Consider the following 21,009-nt stretch of genomic DNA (forward strand, 5'->3'; position numbering starts at 1 on the left):
GAGAGTCTCTACAACATGTTCTACTCCCTTTCCGGGTTCCAGCGACTGTTTTGTTAGTCGTACGAGTGCGAAGATCTGGGCCCGCACGGGTTCGTCGGCCATATAGGCCCATTGATGGAACTTCACGGCTCTATCTCGGGCGGTCAGCTGGTACCGGGACAGAATCTCGGTTTTTAGTCACCCATAGTCAGCAGCGTCGTGGGGTTCCAGGTCACAGTAGGCTTCCTGGGCTATCCCGGGTCAAAAGAGGGGCTAACGCGCTCGCCCATTCTGTTAGGGGCCACTCTTCCAAGGTGGCCGTCCTTTCGAAAGGCATGATAAAAGCCTCAATTTCATTCTCCTTTGAGAGGCGAGGTAAGGCGGCTTCACTCTCAGTTCTTCTCGCCTGTTCAGCTGTTGTTGCATGAGTTCTATGGTTGTCTGCTGTGCCGTGATCAAATGCGTTATCCATCTTTCTTGTATGGTTCCTCTGTGACTACAGGTAGATCTTCATTTTCCTTACATTTTTTGTTCCTTACATTTTCCTTACTTATACTCGTGTAACTCGTCCACCTAATGCCCGCATTCTCTACCAATGTATTTAGGTTGCTCTACGGCGGAGAGGTAGAATAAACGAGTCAGGAGCAGGTTTTCTTACTTTGAACAAACTTTTTTTTTCTTCTCAAACAATCTCACACAATCAGGAATGATCTCACAAGGATAACACAGATCTTCTTCTTTTCTTCTTCTTTAATAAGGAACACAAGGTGAGTAACTTTTAACTATAACATAAATCACGGGTGTGTCACTGCCACAACTATCCGTTCGCGGAGAGCTCCTTTCAGGAGGTGGTGCGGATCCGTGGTTGCCATTCCCAAGAGGTAGTTTGCCCTCTTCTTCTCCCTTTCGGTCAGGTAAATCCTCTCCTTTGGAGAATCAATCACTTTTTTCCCCTCCAGTCTCCCCCACTGCCGGTTCTCTCCTCTCTCTCGTAGGGGGAAGAAAATAGGTGATTAGTACCATCAGCTGTGCCTTAACTGTCTCTGGTCACCTTTACTCACATGCCGGGCTGGGCTACTATACGTGGGACCAGCCTGCCCCCTGGTGGTCCTTCCACACTTAATAATAACCACGCCATACCAAATGTTCACAAAAGTTTCTGAACTTTATTAGGGTAATATTAGAAGTAAGTCAAGCCATTGTTAATTGAGAAAATATGAGCAGAAGAGCAAGTGTGCATCACCCTCCCTGTGCCCAATAAACAACCACACAACCCTCCCCAAAGCAAAAACAAAAGTTTGATAACCCCTATCTTGGACCACCCCTCCCCCAAGTACATTTCAATCTTTCCCTAACTTTAAAACGTGTCCATCAATATATGATTGTAGCCCAATGTTGCGTTCTTGTGACACTTACAAAACTACCTCTAGCTCTGGCTCAGAAGGTTTGTTTCTCATGTTTAGTTGCTCTACATAATCACAGTACATCGGAAACATATTTTAAGTCACGTACTTGCACGCATGGTTTAAATCATATGCTTGTGTAGGGGACCAGTGTGGTCTCAGATGGGTGTACCGTTTTCTAATGTTTCAGAGGCTACTGATTCCACAATAAACATACTGACACAGAACAAATACTAATAAGAGGTACATCTGGGTCTACGGACCAGTACGACCAGTGCGCGGGACCAGTTGCTCTGAATAAGAGCGTCTGCTAAGTGACTAGAATGTAAATGTAAACATTGAAGGAGATGCACTATGTAGTGTGCGCCATGAGTTTTGAGTTTAGGACCTGTACAGGATGCGGTTTAGGAAACGTTTCTTCTTTACAATGTTGGTTTTCACGGGGTTAATTCAGTGCTTTTCAAACGTATCCTCTGGGACCCCCGGACGTTTCACATTTTTGTTGTATCCCTGAACTAGTCTCCAAAAACACCCTCCATCCTGAACCAACTGGTTTCACTTAATTTGCATGAACTGTTTTCGTTACATTTATTTGACAGGGATAAGGCACATCGATCAACTTTCCTGTAAATGTGCCAGATTTAGCCAGATAGCTAAATCTGCTAAAAACAGGTCATTTTTCATAAAATAATACTATATGTTCTGAATGACTTGCCTGGTTTAAATAAAGGTATACTAGTATCAGTTTAATTGCGCTTATCATGAGTGATTTAAAGTTGGTGGTTGGATATTTTCTTACCCAACATGCACCTGGTTATAATTGTGCAATCATCCACAGATAATTGAACCAAGGAAGGAGAGAAAGAAACTTGAACACGCTTCCAAGTGAGTTATTTACACAGTATAATACATTCCAACATCCAGAGAGTGCAGAAACATCTAGAAATACCTATTATCCTATTTCTCCTTTTAAGGGGAGTGGTCAGCGTGAGAAGAAATAGCTGAGGTAGATCTCCCTGGGATTCACTTTTCTGTGCTGAGGGGGAATAACGCCAGGAGTAGAGGATGAGAGTTGGAGAAGTGAAGTACTGATGTAGAGGAAAGAGAGTGAGAGGATAAGGGCAGGGAGAAATGAGAGGGAGGGGAGAATGGCAGATGAGAGAGAAGTACGTGATAGAGAGAAAAAAAAGAGAGAAAGAGGAGAGAAGAGCAGAGAGAAAGGAGAGGGAGGAGGAAAATCACTCATTAAATCAAGCCAGGACAGCTTAGTTAGTTCACAGACTTATCCTCCCTCCTTCCCTTTCATCCCTGTTCATCTCACGTCCCACTTCCCCACTTCCCCCCTCCCTTCCTCTCATTCTCTCCCTTTCAGTTCTCTCCCCTGCATCTCTCCCGTTTCCAACCCTTTCATCCACGCTTATTTCCTCCTCTTTCTCTTCTATCCCCCTTCTCCCCTCCCCTCACAGAGAAAAAAGAGAGGGAGAGGAGAAGAGCAGAACAGAGAAGTACGTGATAGAGAGAAAAGAGAGGTTAGAGAGGAGAAGACCAGAGAGAAGTACGTGATAGAGAGAAAAGAGTGGGAGAGAGGAGAAGACCAGAGAGAAGTACGTGATAGAGAGAAAAGAGAGGGAGAGAGGAGAAGACCAGAGAGAAGTACGTGATAGAGAGAAAAGAGTGGGAGAGAGGAGAAGACCAGAGAGAAGTACGTGATAGAGAGAAAAGAGTGGGAGAGAGGAGAAGACCAGAGAGAAGTACGTGATAGAGAGAAAAGAGTGGGAGAGAGGAGAAGACCAGAGAGAAGTACGTGATAGAGAGAAAAGAGTGGGAGAGAGGAGAAGACCAGAGAGAAGTACGTGATAGAAAGAAAAGAGTGGGAGAGAGGAGAAGACCAGAGAGAAGTATGTGATAGAAAGAAAAGATTGGGAGAGGGGAGAAGAGCAGAGGGAAAGGAGAGGGAGGAGGAGAAAGTGAAAATCACTCATTAAATCAAGCCAGGACAGCTTAGTTAGTTCACAGACTTACCCCCCCCCCCTCCTTCCCTTTCATCCCCTGTTCATCTTACATCCCACTTCCCCACTTCCCCCCTCCCTTCCTCTCATTCTCTCCCTTTCAGTTCTCTCCCCTGCATCTCTCCCGTTTCCAACCCTTTCATCCACGCTTATTTCCTTATGTCCTCCTCTTTCCCTTCTATACCCCTTCTCCCCTCCCCTCACAGTGTGCTCCCCCCCTCCATCCCAGTGTTTACGTGAAGTGATCTCTTGGCAGCGAGACTCAGCTCACTGATTTACACCAGCAGATGGAGGGAGCAGATCTCTCTCTCTCTCTCCTTCTGTTGCTCGCTCTGTCTTGCTCTCCTTACACCGAGTGTGTTCCCTCATGCCCCATTTGGACTGGGCACACTAACCTGGTCTGCATCTCTGCTGTGAGTGTGCGAGTTTGAGTGTGAGCGTGAGAAGTAGCTGTGCAGACTACAGGACTTAGCTGAGTGGACTCACTCACTCCATAAAGGGCTTTATTCATCTACAGCTGACTATCTACGTACAGGTATAGATTGTTTTTTAAATATTTTATTATACCTTTACTATACCAGGCAAGTCAGTCAGTGTGTGCTTAATGTGCGTTTGTGGTCTCTCTAAGTCTTCAAAAGGTGTGAATTTATTGCTACTGTCTCTAGAACGGTTTGTTAGTCACAAAGTGTGACAATTGTTTATACTCTCGTTGCTCTTTGTTGTGTCGAAAAGTTCTGTCCGGTAGCGAGTGTGTTTGTGTTCAATAGGTATTTGTCATCAAAAGGTATTGTGTATTTGCTACTGTCTCCATGTCTTGGAGTGTCGAAGAGAATGTGTGCTATGTCTCACGGCTTGCTCTGCCAAGTATTGAATAAAGCTAGATAATGTGTGTGTTGTACAGTAGGTTCTCTCAGTCTCCTTAAGTGCTCTGCTCTGGTTGCTGTCATTTATCTGTAAAGTATTCAATCAATCCGCTTGAACAATCTGAATGTGTGCCTTCTGCGAATTTGAGCCTTCTGTGCATTTGTATTGTCAAGGGTTGCATTTATAGTCTGAAGTCAATCTGACGTCTTCAACAATAGATTAAACGAACTAAGTAAAATGCACATATGGAAAATGATCTTACTTTGTGCAGAGCAAATACTCCTGCATGTGACTATTTTCACATATAGTCCCCTCTTCAAAATAACCGATCTCAGTCCTCTTTAAAGTGAACTCTTGGGTTAAAGGAGAAGCAAAATAACTCAGTTCTCTTTGTATTCACGCTGCCCATGCCTTTGAATGAGGACCCCAACTCTTTTGCCATTTCACTTCACCTATTTTGTGGTCGGAGTCCTCTTTGCATTCACATTACTATGTTTTTAGAAAGGAACCAAGATCTTTTCCCAAAATTTACTCAATGAACTCTGGGTTTTCACAAAGTGCAGGACAAGCCATTCCATCAGATTGTGTTATCAACAGCAAGATATACCTACATTTTGGAAGTTACTATATTGCATTTTGTTAAAAGATGAGACATAATAATTATAATCAGTAGATAATATTAACATCTAAATATGATTGGTAACAGAATAAATAGCAGAAGAATACTGTAATAGATGAGACCCTAAATGTAGGCTACTGGCCCTTTAAGTGTTGTCCCTACCCTAAATCCTAAACTCAACCCCTAGTCTAACCCCAACCTAAACCATAACCCTTACCTAGCCTTAACCCTAACGTTAACCCTTACCTTAACCATTTTAAATGTCAACTTCTATGGTGTAACGTGAGAGTTGGGACGTCCCAAGGATTCCAGATAGCAAGGACCTTGATTTTGTACCCTATCTTGTGATTCTCACCAAATATGTTGCTGTTGCTGTGGCTTCAAACCCCACAATCGAATAAACAGCTGATGAAGCTCTCTTAGCCTATAGATTACATATTGCAAACAAATAACCTGAACATCGTGTCGGTACAAAACTCATATTTTGGCATTTCTGTGCATCCTTGACAATTGCTAATCAATATCCAAAAACAGCACACGTTTTTTTCCACCCACCTGGACATCATCATCTTCTCTCTTTTGTGGCACCAATGTCAGGGGTTATGGCTGGGAGAACGGTGTTGCAGTAGTCTAGTGTGTACTACGGGAAAAGGGTCAAGCAAAACCTGCTGAGCTTTGCCTTCACATTGCCCCAAACAAAGGGAACCGGACAGCGGAATTCAAGCGAACCAAACTCTCGAGATGATCTCGGTTTGGTTCGCTTCTGGGTCTCTTTTGAGGGCTGTGAGTCCCTTTTGGTGTGTTCAAGCAATTAAGCGAACTGCACAGAGTTCACAAGACTTGGCTGAAAGGTACCAAGTGTGAAAACACCCTAAAATTTGTAGAAAATGACTTAAATAGGGATCTTCTCAAGTTAGTAACCTCCATTCATTTTAGTGATCAGATGGTCACTATAGTATGTTTGTATTTTTTTTGGAGGGGGGGGGGGGGGGGGGGGTAGATCAGCTTTAATAGTGCAGAAAGATTGTAGCTTCCATCACTGTAATTGTCTGCATCATTTCCAATCCCCCATACATATTTTTTGTAAATATATATGTACATATATATTTTTATATATATTTACCCCTCTCCTAATTGGAGTAAACTAATGGACAACAACACTTAGAGTTGTACTTCCAGCTTATACATACTATATTCATTTTACGGACACACTGTGTTTTACAATAGTTATATTTTGTGTGTTTTTAATCTTACCCTTCAGCTACCATCAACCCCTCCCATCTGTCTCATAACACCATCCATTTTTGGCGTTGACTAGGAGGTAGCCTAGTGGTTAGAGCGTTGGGCCAGTAATCGAAAGGTTGGTGGCTTGAATCCCTGCACTTACAAGGTAAAAATCTGTCGTTCTGCCCCTGAACAAGGCAGTTGTACTGTTCCTAGGCTGTCATTGTAAATTAAAATGTGTTCTTAACTGACTTGCCTGGTTAAATAAAAAAATATATATTTGCCATGTATTTTTTAACTGTACTGTTATGTTTCACAAAAGTTCTGAACCTTTCTAATGCTCATAGATTCTATAGATTGTAAAGTATCATATTATTGATCGATTGACTATGACTTTTCAAATCCCCCAAATAGTGCTATTTTCAGAGTTAGCTCCAGGTAAATGACTGCAGTATTAGACTGCAATATTTTTGCAATCTATATGGCACAGCTGTCAATTTTTTGGTCCTTAAATGAAACTTGTATACTTTTTTATTTATCACAATTTTCTTAAACCAATTTTGATCTTTAATGCATGGCCAACAGACAAATGTATTACATTTTCCCTCTTCCACTTGCCTCTTCCATTTCTGTGGTGATGCTGCAATTAGTTGGTTGTAATTTTCGGTAGAGCAGCTTTTCCATATATTTCTGTTAGCTGCATGTGTGACATAACACCAACAGTCCTATTCATGATATAATTTACAAAGATAACTTTTGAAAACCTTTTTTTAAATAATGTTTTTTATATCAATTAGTATGTTTGTTAGTTTGTTTTTCTTCCACCAATCGTAGTGCATAAACCTATAAAACATTGTCTGTGCTCTCCTCCGGTACCTTTTAGAATTCAGTTTCACCTCATCTAAGAAGTGTTAGTTTAGAACTTCTTTACATCATTTTTTTAATCATTGGAACACACACACTCTGGTAGCCTGGTTCCATGGACAACAAGTCAGTCCGTATCTCTCTCTCTCTCTCTCTCTCTCTCTCTCTCTCTCTCTCTCTCTCGCTCTCTCTCTCTCTCTGTGTGTGTGTGCGTGTGTGTGCGTGTGTGTGTGTGTGTGTGTGTGTGTGTGTGTGTGTGTGTGTGTCAGCAGTGCAGCTAGACTGAGTGAGCAGCAGATTAAACAGGACAAAAATATATTACTTTTGACCTTCAGCAGCAGTTACACTACCACAGCACACCTATTGAGTTTCAGTGGAATAATGAGTTGTTTTGGCTTCATTCCTGATCCCTAGGGTATACTTGGTATTCATCATCAGGCTTGATCAAATAACAGACACAGAAAAAGCTGTCCTGATCACTCCAAACATCACCAGAATGGGAAAGTAGCCATTTTGAATAGAATAACTAAAATCATCCAACCTGCATTGTCCCAGGTTTGTTTGTACTTCAGCAATCTTGTCTGACTATCATTGTTAGGCCATATAAGACAACAATAGTCAGGAGTTAGATCAGAGGGGTAAGATCAATGCAATACAAAGAGGAGGAAATGAAAGAGAACATTTTAAATAGAAAAACACCTCAGAATCCAGTTTGTTCTTTAGCCAACTACTCTGACTATAGTTGTTATGCCATACCCGATTATTGCCCTAGCTACAGTGGGGCAAAAAAGTATTTAGTCAGCCACCAATTGTGCAAGTTCTCCCACTTAAAAAGATGAGAGAAGCCTGTACATTTCATCATAGGTACACTTCAACTATGACAGACAAAATGAGAAAAAATGTGAATGAATTTATTTGCAAATTATGGTGGAAAATAAGTATTTGGTCAATAACAAAAGTTTATCTCAATACTTTGTTATATACCCTTTGTTGGCAATGACAGAGGTCAAACATTTTCTGTAAGTCTTCACAAGGTTTTCACACACTGTTGCTGGTATTTTGGCCCATTCCTCCATGCAGATCTCCTCTAGAGCAGTGATGTTTTGGGGCTGTTGCTGGGCAACACGGACTTTCAACTCCCTCCAAATATTTTCTATGGGGTTGAGATCTGGAGACTGGCTAGGCCACTCCAGGACCTTGAAATGTTTCTTACGAAGCCACTCCTTCGTTGCCCGGGCGGTGTGTTTGGGATCATTGTCATGCTGAAAGACCCAGCCACGTTTCATCTTCAATGCCCTTGCTGATGGAATGAGGTTTTCACTCAAAATCTCATGATACATGGCCCCATTCATTCTTTCCTTTACACGGATCAGTCGTCCTGGTCCCTTTGCAGAAAAACAGCCCCAAAGCATGATGTTTCCACCCCCATGCTTCACAGTAGTTATGGTGTTCTTTGGATGAAACTCAGCATTCTCTGTCCTCCAAACACGACGAGTTGAGTTTTTACCAAAAAGTTATATTTTGGTTTCATCTGACCATATGACATTCTTCCAATCTTCTTCTGGATCATCCAAATGCTCTCTAGCAAACTTCAGACGGGCCTGGACATGTACTGGCTTAAGCAGGGGGACACGTCTGGCACTGCAGGATTTGAGTCCCTGGCGGCGTAGTGTGTTACTGATGGTAGGCTTTGTTACTTTGGTCCCAGCTCTCTGCAGGTCATTCACTAGGTCCCGCCGTGTGGTTCTTGGATTTTTGCTCACCGTTCTTGTGATCATTTTGACCCCACGGGGTGAGATCTTGTGTGGAGCCCCAGATCGAGGGAGATTATCAGTGGTCTTGTATGTCTTCCAATTTCCTAATAATTGCTCCCACAGTTGATTTCTTCAAACCAAGCTGCTTACCTATTGCAGATTCAGTCTTCCCAGCCTGGTGCAGGTCTACAATTTTGTTTCTGGTGTCCGTTGACAGCTCTTTGGTCTTGGCCATAGTGGAGTTTGGAGTTTGACTGTTTGAGGTTGTGGACAGGTGTCTTTTATACTGATAATAAGTTCAAACAGATGCCATTAATACAGGTAACAAGTGGAGGACAGAGGAGCCTCTTAAAGAAGAAGTTACAGGTCTGTGAGAGCCAGAAATCTTGCTTGTTTGTAGGTGACCAAATACTTATTTTCCACCATAATTTGCAAATAAATTCATTACAAATCCTACAATGTGATTTTCTGGATTTTTTTTCTCATTTTGTCTGTCATAGTTGAAGTGTACTTATGATGAGAATTACAGGCCTCTCTCATCTTTTTAAGTGAGAGAACTTGCACAATTGGTGGCTGACTAAAATACTTACCTACTGCATATCTGTTGTTTTATCTGTGCCTGAAACAAAAAATGAAAAGTGTTATGGCAATAGTCATGTTAAGAATTAGATCAAGTTCACACTGTCCATGGTTCCCATATGATCTGTGGAGTGCACCAATTTTATGTTTCACTTCAAGCTAGTAATACATTTAGTCTTATATAGTCTCATTCTTTAGTACAGTATATTATGGATGTGGTTTGATATTTAAACATACATCTACAGTTGAAGTCGGAAGTTTAAATACACTTAGGTTGGAGTCATTAAAACTATTTTTTTAAACCAGTCCACACATTTATTGTCAACAAACTATAGTTTTGGCAAGTCGGTTAGGACATCTACTTTGTGCAGGACACAAGTCATTTTTCCAACAATTGTTTACAGGCAGATAATTTCACATATAATTCACTGTATCACAATTCCAGTGGGTCAGAAGATTACATACACTATGTTGACTGTGCCTTTAAACAGCTTGGGAAATTCCATAAAATTATGTCATGGCTTTAGAAGCTTCTGATAGGCTATTGACATAATTTGAGTCAATTGGAGGTGTACCTGTTGATGTATTTCAAGACCTACCTTCAAACTCATCATGGGAAAATCAAAAGAAATCAGCCAAGACCTCCACAAGATATTGTAGACCTCCACAAGTCTGGTTCATTCTTGGGAGCAATTTCCAAACGCCTGAAGGTACCACGTTCATCTGTACAAACAATAGTACGCAAGTATAAACACCATGGGACCATAAGCCGTCATACCGCTCAGGAAGGAGATGCGTTGTCTTCTAGAGATGAATGCATTTTGGTGCGAAAAGTGCAAATCAATCCCAGAACAACAGCAAAGGACCTTGTGAAGATGCTGGAGGAAACAGGTACAAAATTATCTATAACCACAGTAAAACGAGTCCTATATCGACATAACCTGAAAGGCCGCTCAGCAAAGAAGAAGCCACTGCTCCAAAACCACCATAAAAAGCCAGACTAGGATTTGCAACTGCACATGGGGACAAAGATCACACTTTTTGGAGAAATGTCCTCTGGTCTGAACAAAAAGAGAACTGTTTGGCCATAATGACCATCGTTATGTTTGGAGAAAAAGGTTGGATGCTTGCAAGCCAATGAACACCATCCCAACTGTGAAGCATGGGGGTGGCAGCGTCATGTTGGGGGGTGCTTTGCTTCAGGAGGGACTGGTGCACTTCACAAAATAGATGGCATCATGAGGCAGGGAAATTATGTGGATATATTGAAGCAACATCTCAAGACATCAGTCAGGAAGTTAAAGCTTGGTAGCAAATGGGTCTTCCAAATGGACAATGACCCCAAGCATACTTACAAAGTTGTGGCAAAATGGCTTAAGGACAACAATCAAGGTATTGGAGTGGCCTTCACAAAGCCCTGACCTCAATCCTATAGAACATTTGTTGGCAGAACTGAAAAAGCATGTGCGAGCAAGAAGGCTTACAAACCTGACTCAGTTACACCAACTCTGTCAGAAGGAATGGGCCAAAATTCACCCAACTTATTGTGGGAAGCTTGTGGAAGGTTACCCGAAACATTCGACCCAAGTTAAACAATTTAAAGTCAATGCTACCAAATACTAATTGAGTGTATGTAAACTTCTGACCCACTGGGAATGTGATGAAAGAAATAAAAGCTGAAATCAATCATTCTCTCTACTATTATGCTGACATTTCACATTCTTAAAATAAAGTGGTGATCCTATGACACTGAATTTTTACTAGGATTAAATGTCAGGAATTGTGAAAAACTGATGTTAAATGTATTTGGCATAGATGTATGTAAACTTCTGACTTCAACTTTATATGTCCGAAGTCAGAATCAAATAGTCTTTGCAAGAATAACATGTTTACTGTGGTAGAACAGACAATGCAATCGGAAAGTATTCAGACCCCTTGACGTTTTCCACATGTGTTACATTACAGCCTTATTCTAAAATATATATTTTTTTAAATGTCTCATCAATTTACACACAATACACCATAATGACAAAGTGAAAACTGGTTTTTAGAAATTTTAGGAAATGTATTAAACATAAAATGTGTAAATATCTTATTTACATAGGTATTCAGATCCTTTGCTATGAGACTAGAAAATTGAGCTCAGGTGCATCTCGTTTCCATTGATTATCCTTGAGATGTTTCTACATTTTGATTGTAGTCCACCTTGGGTAAATTCAATTGATTGGACATGATTTGGAAAGGGACACACCTGTCTATATAAGGTCCCACAGTTAACATTGTATGTCAGAGCAAAACCAAGCCATGAGGTCGAAGGAATTGTCTGTAGAGCTCTGAGACAGGATTGTGTCGAGGAACAGATCTGGGGAAGGGTGCCAGAAATTTCTGAATCATTGAAAGTCCCAAGAATACAGAGGCCTCCATCATTCTTAGATATAATAACTATGGAACTACCAAGACTCTTCCTAGAGCTGGCCTCCCGGCCAAACTGAGCAATCGGGGGAGATGGACCTTGGTCAGTGTGGTGACCAAGAACCCAATGGTCACTCTGACAGAGCTCCAGAGTTCCTCTGTGGAGATGGGAGAACCTTTCAGAAGGACGACAATCTCTGCAGCACTCCACCAATGGTAGAGTGGCCAGAGTGGCCAGGAAGCCACTCCTCAGTAAAAGGCACATGACAGCACACTTGGAGTTTGCCAAAGGGCACCTAAAGACTCTCAGACCATGAGAAACAAGATTCTCTGGTCTGATGAAACCAAGACTGAACTCTTTGGCCTGAATGCCAAACGTCACATCTGGAAGAAACTTGGCTCCATCCCTACGGTGAAGCATGGTGGTGGCAGAATCATGGTGTGGGGATGTGTTTCAGCGGCAGGGACTGGGAGACTAGTCAGGTAAGATGAACGGAGCAAAGTACCAAGAGATCCTTGATGAAAACCTGCTCCATCGACAATGTTCACCTTCCAACAGGACACAATCCTAAGCACACACTACCTACTGGAGAGCTCTTATTTGTCTATCCATTCAGCATCATTCAGCATCATTCACACCCTCTTAAGCTTTAGCCCCACCCATCTCTTTAAGGGTTGATCATTCTGTCCTAACAACAGCAGTGAAGCACTCAAGCTAACTGGCTAATGTTGGCTAGCTTACTAGCTACAGTACTTCCAAACACAAATGAGAGAACAGCTCACTGACCAGTTTTCCATATTCAATGTGTATTGAGCGTCCGTAAATTCATCAGTTATTCTGTGCTTTGGTACACTCAGACGAGAGTGCTCTGAAATCGGAGTATATAGCCAGAGCGAATTTACCAGCTACGTCTATCAACAATTGTCGCAGTGACATTCTATTGAAGTGGTTACTTGCATAGTGGAGTTTTTTGTTAAGCTAGCTAGCTAAGAAACTAACCATAATCTCAACTCATGAAGTTACTAGCCTGCATGAATCTGCAGGTAGATAACCAACCAGATTCAATGTTAGCTAGCTAACATTAGGCTATAACTAGCAAAGCAAATGGCTCTGAGATACAAATAATATTACTACACAGATCATACATGCAACGTTAGCTAGCTGACGTAACAACAGCAGTCAAGCACCCAAGCTAACTGGCTAATGTTGGCTAGCTTGCAGGCTACTTCCAGACACAAATGAGCGAACAGCTTGCTGACCATTTTACCACATTTTACCCTATTGAAATGAATGCTTGTATAGTAGAGTCTGTTGTTAAAACTTCTTATGGCTTGGGGGCAGTATTTCGACGTCTGGATGAGAAGTGTGCCCAAAGTAAACTGCCTGTTACTCGGGCCCAGAAGCTAGGATATGCATATAGAAAACACTCTAAAGTTTCCAAAACTGTTAAAATAATGTCTGTGAATATAACAGAACTGATATGGCAGGCGAAAACCTGAGGAATATCCATCCAGGAAGTGGGATTTTTTTGATGTGGGTATTTTCAATTGAATGCCTATAGAGTATCTAATGGGTAGGACCCAGATTGCAGTTCCTATGGCTTCCACTAGATGTCAACAGTCTTTAGACATTGTTTCAGGCTTGTTTTCTGAAAAATGAAGAAGAATGAGACCTTTCTGTCAGTGGACTGTAGAATCATGCAGTGCTGGTTTGCTCACGTGACCGAGTGTGGGCCCTTCGTTGTTTTTCCTTTCTATTGAATACGCTATTATCCGGTTGAAATATTATCGATTATTTAGACAACTGACAACCTGAGGATTAATTATAAACATCGTTCGACATGTTTCGACAAACTTTACTGGTACTATTAGGATGTATTCGTCTGCATGTTTTGACCGCCTTTGAGCCAGTGGATTACTGAACAAAATGCGCCAACACAACAGAGTTTTTGGGATATAAAGAGGGACTTTATCGAACAAAATGAACATTTATTGTGTAGCTGGGACTCTTGTGACTGCAACCATATGAAGATCTTCAAAGGTAAGTGATTCATTTTAGCGCTATTTCTGACTTTTGTAATTCCTTTTGTAAAATATTTGTATGCTTTTGTAAGCGGGGCACTGTCCTCGGATAATTGCATGGTATGCTTTCGCCGTAAAGCCTTTTTGAAATCTGACAAAGTGGCTAGATTAACAAGAAGTTAATCTTTAAACCGATGTATAACACTTGTATTTTTTATGAATGTTTGTTATGACTATTTCTGTATTTTGAATTTGGTGCTCTGCAATTTCACAGGATGTTGTCTAGGTGGGTCGCTAGCGGAACACCTGCGCCAGAAAGGTTAAGACATGTAGCTAGCTAGCTAAACAATTAACCATAAACCCAACTCATTATGTCACTACCCTATATGAATCTGCAGGATGCTAACCAACCAGGTTCAACGTTAGTTAGCTAACATTAGGCTATAACTAGCAAAGCAAATGGCTCTGAGATACGAAATATACTACTACACAGATCATACATGTAATGTTAGCTAGCAAGCCAGCCAGCTAACATTAGCAAGTTAGCTAACAGTACACTTTTTTAGGGGGTGGATCAGCTTTAATATTGTGGATAGATTGTAGCTTCCATGAATGTAATTGTCTGCATCATTTCCAATCCCCCATATATTTTTGGGGTAAATTTACATATTTATATACAATTCCTAAGAAACTGAAGATCTCGTACAACGCTGTGTACTACTCCCTTCACAGAAAAAGCTCAAACTGGCTCTTGATGACAGCTGTGCACACTCTTGGCATTCTGTCAACCAGCTTCACTTGGAATACTTTTCCAAAAGTCTTGAAGGAGTTCCCACATATGCTGAGCACTTGTTGTTCTGCTTTTCCTTCACTCTGCAGTTCAACTCATCCCAAACCATCTTATTTGGGTTGAGGTCGGGTGATTGTGGAGGCCAGGTCATCTGATGCAGCACTCCATCACTCTCCTTATTGGTCAAATAGCCCTTACACAGCCTGGAGGTGTGTTGGGTCATTGTCCTGTTGAAAAACAAATGATAGTCCCACTAAGCGCAAACCAGATGGGATGGCATATCGCTGTAGAATGATGTGGTAGCCATGCTGGTTAAGTGTGCCTTGAATTCTAAATAAATCACTGACAGTGTCAATAGCAAAGCACCCCCACACCATCACACCTCCTCCCACATGCTTTACAGTGGGAACCACACATGCGGAGATCATCCGTTCACCTACTATTTGTCTTACAAAGACACAGCGGTTGGAACCATAAATCTCACATTTGTAGTCATCAGCCCAAAGGACAGATTTCCACAGGTCAAATGTCCATTGCTCGTGTTTCTTGGCATAAGCAAGTCTCTTCTTCTTATTGGTGTCCTTTAGTAGTGGTTTCTTCACAGCAATTCAACCATGAAGGCTTGAAAAATGCAGGCTCCTCTGAACTGTTGATGTTGAAATGTGTCTGTCAATTGAACTTTGTGAAACATTAATTGGGCTGCAAATTCTGAGGCTGGTAACTCTCCAGACTTAAACCCCATTGAAAACCTGTGGTTTGAATTGAAGTGAGCAGTCCATAAGGTCAGACAAATAATATCAAGGATCTGGAAAGATTCTGTATGGATATCATAAATATGACTAATGTAGTTATGTCACACATGCAGAAATTGCAACCAACTAATTGCAGCATTACCACAGAAATGGAAGAGGCAAGTGGAATGGAGAAAAAGTAAGGAACTTGTCTGTCGGTCCTGCCTTAAAGACCAAATTGGTTAAAGAAAATTGTGATAAATCAAAAAGTATCCCCGTTTCATTTAAGGACCCCAAAAATTGACAGCTGTGCCATCACAGCACATCACAAACCGGATGGTGTTCAGAGATAGATGGGAAGGCTTGAGTGGAGCTGAAGGTTGGGACTAAAAACAACAAGATGACTAATGTTCAATATACTCTGTCTGAAAAATGTTTAAAGGTTGAGAACTTTTGTGAAACAGCACAGTTAAAAATATATGTCAAATAGAAATCAAAGCTGGATGGTCTTCAGATATAGATGGGAGGGGTTGAGGGTACCTGAAGGATGGGATTAAAAACAAACAAAGATAACTATTGTTAAATACACTGTCCGTAAAATGTGTACAGTATGTATGAGCTGGAAGTTGAAACATACGTATTGTTGTCCATTAGTTTACTCCAATAAGGGGAGGGGTGGTAGGGTTAGGAGAAAATAATTTATCTTGTGTAGCACCTGTTTCCATGATGGTGTATTTCATAACCCTTATTTTTATTTATCCGGTTAGGTCTAGGCCTACGTTAGCCATTTTTGAGTGAGCTAGGCTAGCCAGGAAAAGTACACTTGGCAACGTATTCTCAACGTGGGAGGACAAAACATAAAAGTTTCAGCACCCCACAAATAACAAACCGTTCTCTGATCCACTGGGTGCATGGCTGGTCGTCTGTCTGCCTCACCGTTCACAGAGTGGAATTGGCAAAAAAAATACAAGACAACAAGCTCCTGAGTTTGTAAGAAATTTTCAGAATCGAGAGCCGAACCGGGGGTTGAATTTTTTTATATTTTTTTTATGTGCGGGTCATCCATGGAGAACCGCGGATATCCAACCCGATGCAGAACTCTAGAACACGTACACACATACATATACACACATATATTCCCTTGTTGCCAGTAGGGTGAGGGGTCGTCAAAGTGGACCACCACGGATGGGGTTCATCCCAGCACCATGTTTGTTTTTCACTCACCATGTTGTCACCTTAATCCACCATCAAAGAAAACACCTCTTACTCCCTCTATTTTCTTTCTTTCTCTCTCTCATCTTACTCCGTCTGTTTTCTTTCTTTCTCTCTCCTCTTACTCCCTCTATTTGTTTCTTGTTTTTATTTGTTATCCTATACCTCTTTAATTCCCTTCATCCTGTGCCCATTCCAATGATATGAGGTTGTTTATAAGGTTCTAACTTCCTGGTAATCACCCAGGAATGGAATTGTAACCAGGGAGGAATGGATTCCATCAGAACAGTTAAATCCGTCCTTCTCTCTTCCCCCTTACCATGTTCCTACCATTCCATCCATTCATTTACCGTGTCAAGGGATTAGGCTAAGTACAGCTACAGTATATTACATAATATTAAACTAAATGACTTCCTATGAATATACTGTACCTTAGACTGTTTTTCTACTGTATGAAGGATTGTAGAACAGCATGTGTTACTCTGTTCTACAGCAGCAGCTGATACTGATTCCAGAACATCAATATATACTGCAGGAGCATAGGCTAAGGATCTATAGCAGCTGATTCTGATGTTAGGACAGCATTTTCCTAGTCTGGGTCTGTTTCTTCCAGTTTCTTTCTTGTTCCTTGCCAACTCCTAATGGACTTGTCATGCTTGTTGTGACAATGACAGAAATGGGGTTTGGCAAGAGCATGAAGCGTTTTGGCAACAGCATAAACAGGCAACATGGCTTGCATCTTCCCACAGCAATGACACATTCAAAGTGCACGTCTGTTTTCTGAGGCCTACAGTTCTTCTACATTTTGACCAGGGCCTACAGGGAATAGGGTGTCATTTGAGACACACTTTATGATTGTTTCCCAAGCTTTGTGGGTCCAGTGTTAACCCAGAGGGAAAGGGCCTCAAACAGTGTCCTTCGGTGGCGAACCCTCTTCTTCTATTGTCCAGACGTAGAATGGCCTGACTTTGGCCCCCCCAGACATAGCCTTGAGCAGTCTAAAGAAAGTTTGTCTTCTGACTAAAAACAAAACAAAACAAAATAGAACGAAAACAGACGGATGGTTATTTTTCCTGTAAGAAATGTGTGCATGTGAGTGTGCACATACATGCCCGTGTGTATTTGTCTGACTCATTCAACTCTCAGAGAAAACTCAAATGACCACCTGCAGAGGACAAGGCAATTTCCCTATCATCATTCCTATCAAGCTACAGCATAATTATAATCAAGTTGTTGGGAAAGAGAGATACAGTAAAGATGTTTTTAAGCTCTCGGTAGGCCTAACCTCTGGCTATGTATGCATCCCAAATGGCACTCTATTCCTATAGTGCACTTATGACAACAGCCCTATGGGCTTTGGTCAAAAGTAGGAAACTATGTAAAGTAGGGAATAGGGTGCCGTTTGGGACGCACTCTATAGAGTAGATCCCAGTCAAAGATGATTTGATGGTTGGTTAATAGTTGAGATATTCCTTCCGGGATCCTTGGGACGTCCCTACCCCATGGAAGATTACATCTAAAAAGGTTAGGGTTAGGTAAGGGTTAAGGTTAGGGTAGGGGTTAAGGTTAGGATTAGGGTTAAGGGTAGGGACGTCCCAAGGACAGCGGTAACCTCGTGGAGATGGGTTGAAGCCAGCGATAATGATTTCCATACAAATAGCTGCCTTCATGGTTTACTGTTCATTTGATACTTAGCTACAGTAAATTGTATGGTTTGAGGAAACCTATTAAAGAAAACATTATAGTAATTCAAATGTTAAGTCGTTTGGATACGAGGGTCTTGATTGTGGAAATGTTTTATCTTACTCAGCAATGTTTTCTATGATTGCCTTTTCATGTGTAAGTCATCTCTTTTCCTATCTTTCTCTCCTTTCATCGCCCTTCTTTCCCGTCTCTCCCTCTCATCTCCCACATGCCATTTTCTCTCTCTGTCCCCTCCCCCTTCTCGGAGTACATTGTAAATGATATCAAGTAATTCAGTTCTTAGCTGTGATTGGTACTATGTGTAATGCCTCCAAGTAATAGCACATTAACCATTCTCCCTCCCTCCCTCCCTCCCTCCCTACCTCCCTACCTCCCTACCTCCCTCCCTCCAGGGGGACCATACGTGGGCGACCATGCTGGGCCAGAGTGTGCGTCTACAGCCGGTGCCTATCCAGAGCCTATCTGAACTGGAGAGAGCTAGGCTGCAAGAGGTAGCCTGCTACCATCTCGGGGAGCGGGACCTTGACTTCAACATCAGCATCCCCAGAGGTACACAAGGGCTTAGTTGCTATATGGCCAGGCCAGAAAGGACGGCAGAGATATGTATACAGTGCTGTGCTCTGTCTAGATCGTAAAGCTCTTCAAAGCTCAATTGGGGTTTGAATCTGGAGGAGAGGGACCTCGAATTCAACATCAGCATCCCCAGGGGTATAGAGGAAGTAGTAGTAGTAGTTACTATATGGCCATGTTAGAAAGGACATAGATATGTGCTGCTATATGACATTGAAGTCCCCAAAGGTATGCAAGTGAGGAGCATTTACTATGGCCATGTTAGAAAGGACGGACTGAAATATATAGTCGGCGTCCTGAAAAAGTATTGTATCTCTCTTCTTGGTGATTTTAATTTGTTAGACATAACACTTTTTTTTATCAAACTCCTGAAAAGATTTCATTTTGCTCATCCTGGTCTAGATTGTAGAGCTCTTCACTATGCAATACATGGCATTGAACAAGGTGAAGAATGATAGCGATAGGGACATGATACAGTTGAAGTCTGAAGTTTACATACACTTACGTTGGAGTCATTAAAACTCGTTTTTCAACCACTCCACAAATTTCTTGTTTACTAACTATACTTTTGGCAAGTCGGTTAGGACATCTACTTTAATTTTTCCAACAATTGTTTACAGACAGATTATTTCACTTGTAGGGAATAGGGTGCCATTTGGGAGGCATATTTAAGTGAAGTTATCTGTCTGTAAACAATTGTTGGAAAAAATGATTGTTTCATGCACAAAGTAGATGTCCTAACCGAATTGCCAAAACTATAGTTAGTAAACACGAAATTTGATTAGAAATGTACATACACTAAGATGACTATGCCTTTAAACAGCTCGGAAAATTGGCTTTAGAAGCTTCTGATAGGCTAATCCACATAATTTGAGTCAATTGGAGGTGTACCTGTGGATGTATTTCAAGGCCTACCTTCAAACTCAGTGCCTCTTTGCTTGACATCATGGGAAAATCAAAAGAAATCAGCCAAGACCTAAGAAAAAAAATTGTAGGCCTCCACAAGTCTGGTTCATCCTTGAGAGCAATTTCCAAATGCCTGAAGGTACCACGTTCATCTGTACAAACAATAGTATGCAAGTATTAACACCATGGGACCACGCAGCAGTCATACCGCTCAGGAAGGAGACGCGTTCTGTCTCCTAGAGATGAATGTACTTTGGTGCGAAAAGTGCAAATAAATCCCAGAACTACAGTAAAGGACCTTGTGAAGATGTTGGAGGAAACAGGTACAAACTATCTATATCCACAGTAAAACGAGTCCTACAATGGGGCAAAAAAGTATTTAGTCAGCCACCAATTGTGCAAGTTCTCCCACTTAAACAGATGAGAGAGTCCTGTAATTTTCATCATAGGTACACTTCAACTATGACAGATAAAATTAGAAAAAAATTATGGTGGAAAATACAGTATACAGTGCCTTGCGAAAGTATTCGGCCCCCTTGAACTTTGCGACCTTTTGCCACATTTCAGGCTTCAAACATAAAGATATAAAACTGTATTTTTTTGTGAAGAATCAACAACAAGTGGGACACAATCATGAAGTGGAACGACATTTATTGGATATTTCAAACTTTTTTAACAAATCAAAAACTGAAAAATTGGGCGTGCAAAATTATTCAGCGCCTTTACTTTCAGTGCAGCAAACTCTCTCCAGAAGTTCAGTGAGGATCTCTGAATGATCCAATGTTGACCTAAATGACTAATGATGATAAATACAATCCACCTGTGTGTAATCAAGTCGCCGTATAAATGCACCTGCACTGTGATAGTCTCAGAGGTCCGTTAAAAGCGTAGAGAGCATCATGAAGAACAAGGAACACACCAGGCAGGTCCGAGATACTGTTGTGAAGAAGTTTAAAGCCGGATTTGGATACAAAAAGATTTCCCAAGCTTTAAACATCCCAAGGAGCACTGTGCAAGCGATAATATTGAAATGGAAGGAGTATCAGACCACTGCAAATCTACCAAGACCTGGCCGTCCCTCTAAACTTTCAGCTCATACAAGGAGAAGACTGATCAGAGATGCAGCCAAGAGGCCCATGATCACTCTGGATGAACTGCAGAGATCTACAGCTGAGGTGGGAGACCATAGGACAACAATCAGTCATATATTGCACAAATCTGGCCTTTATGGAAGAGTGGCAAGAAGAAAGCCATTTCTTAAAGATATCCATAAAAAGTGTTGTTTAAAGTTTGCCACAAGCCACCTGGGAGACACACCAAACATGTGGAAGAAGGTGCTCTGGTCAGATGAAACCAAAATTGAACTT

The 21,009-nt window shown here is 41.5% G+C and overlaps 1 protein-coding gene across 2 annotated transcripts in view; it reads left to right on the forward strand.

The window, feature by feature from the left end:
- LOC139378811 (rho GTPase-activating protein 6-like) overlaps positions 1-21,009 on the forward strand; it is a 100,682-nt gene that overhangs the window by 44,841 nt on the left and 34,832 nt on the right. Inside the window, exons 1-2 of one of the 2 annotated variants that reach the window (XM_071121330.1) lie at positions 3,694-3,926; positions 18,559-18,715. In XM_071121330.1, coding sequence (XP_070977431.1) covers positions 18,580-18,715 — 136 coding nt within the window. In that variant the 5' untranslated portion in view covers positions 3,694-3,926; positions 18,559-18,579. Of the gene's footprint in view, positions 1-3,693; positions 3,927-18,558; positions 18,716-21,009 lie in introns of those variants that run through there. The other variant, XM_071121329.1, reaches the window with a different exon arrangement.

This window comes from Oncorhynchus clarkii, chromosome 21 (genome assembly GCF_045791955.1).
Source record: "Oncorhynchus clarkii lewisi isolate Uvic-CL-2024 chromosome 21, UVic_Ocla_1.0, whole genome shotgun sequence".
Classification (NCBI taxonomy): Eukaryota; Metazoa; Chordata; class Actinopteri; order Salmoniformes; family Salmonidae; genus Oncorhynchus; species Oncorhynchus clarkii.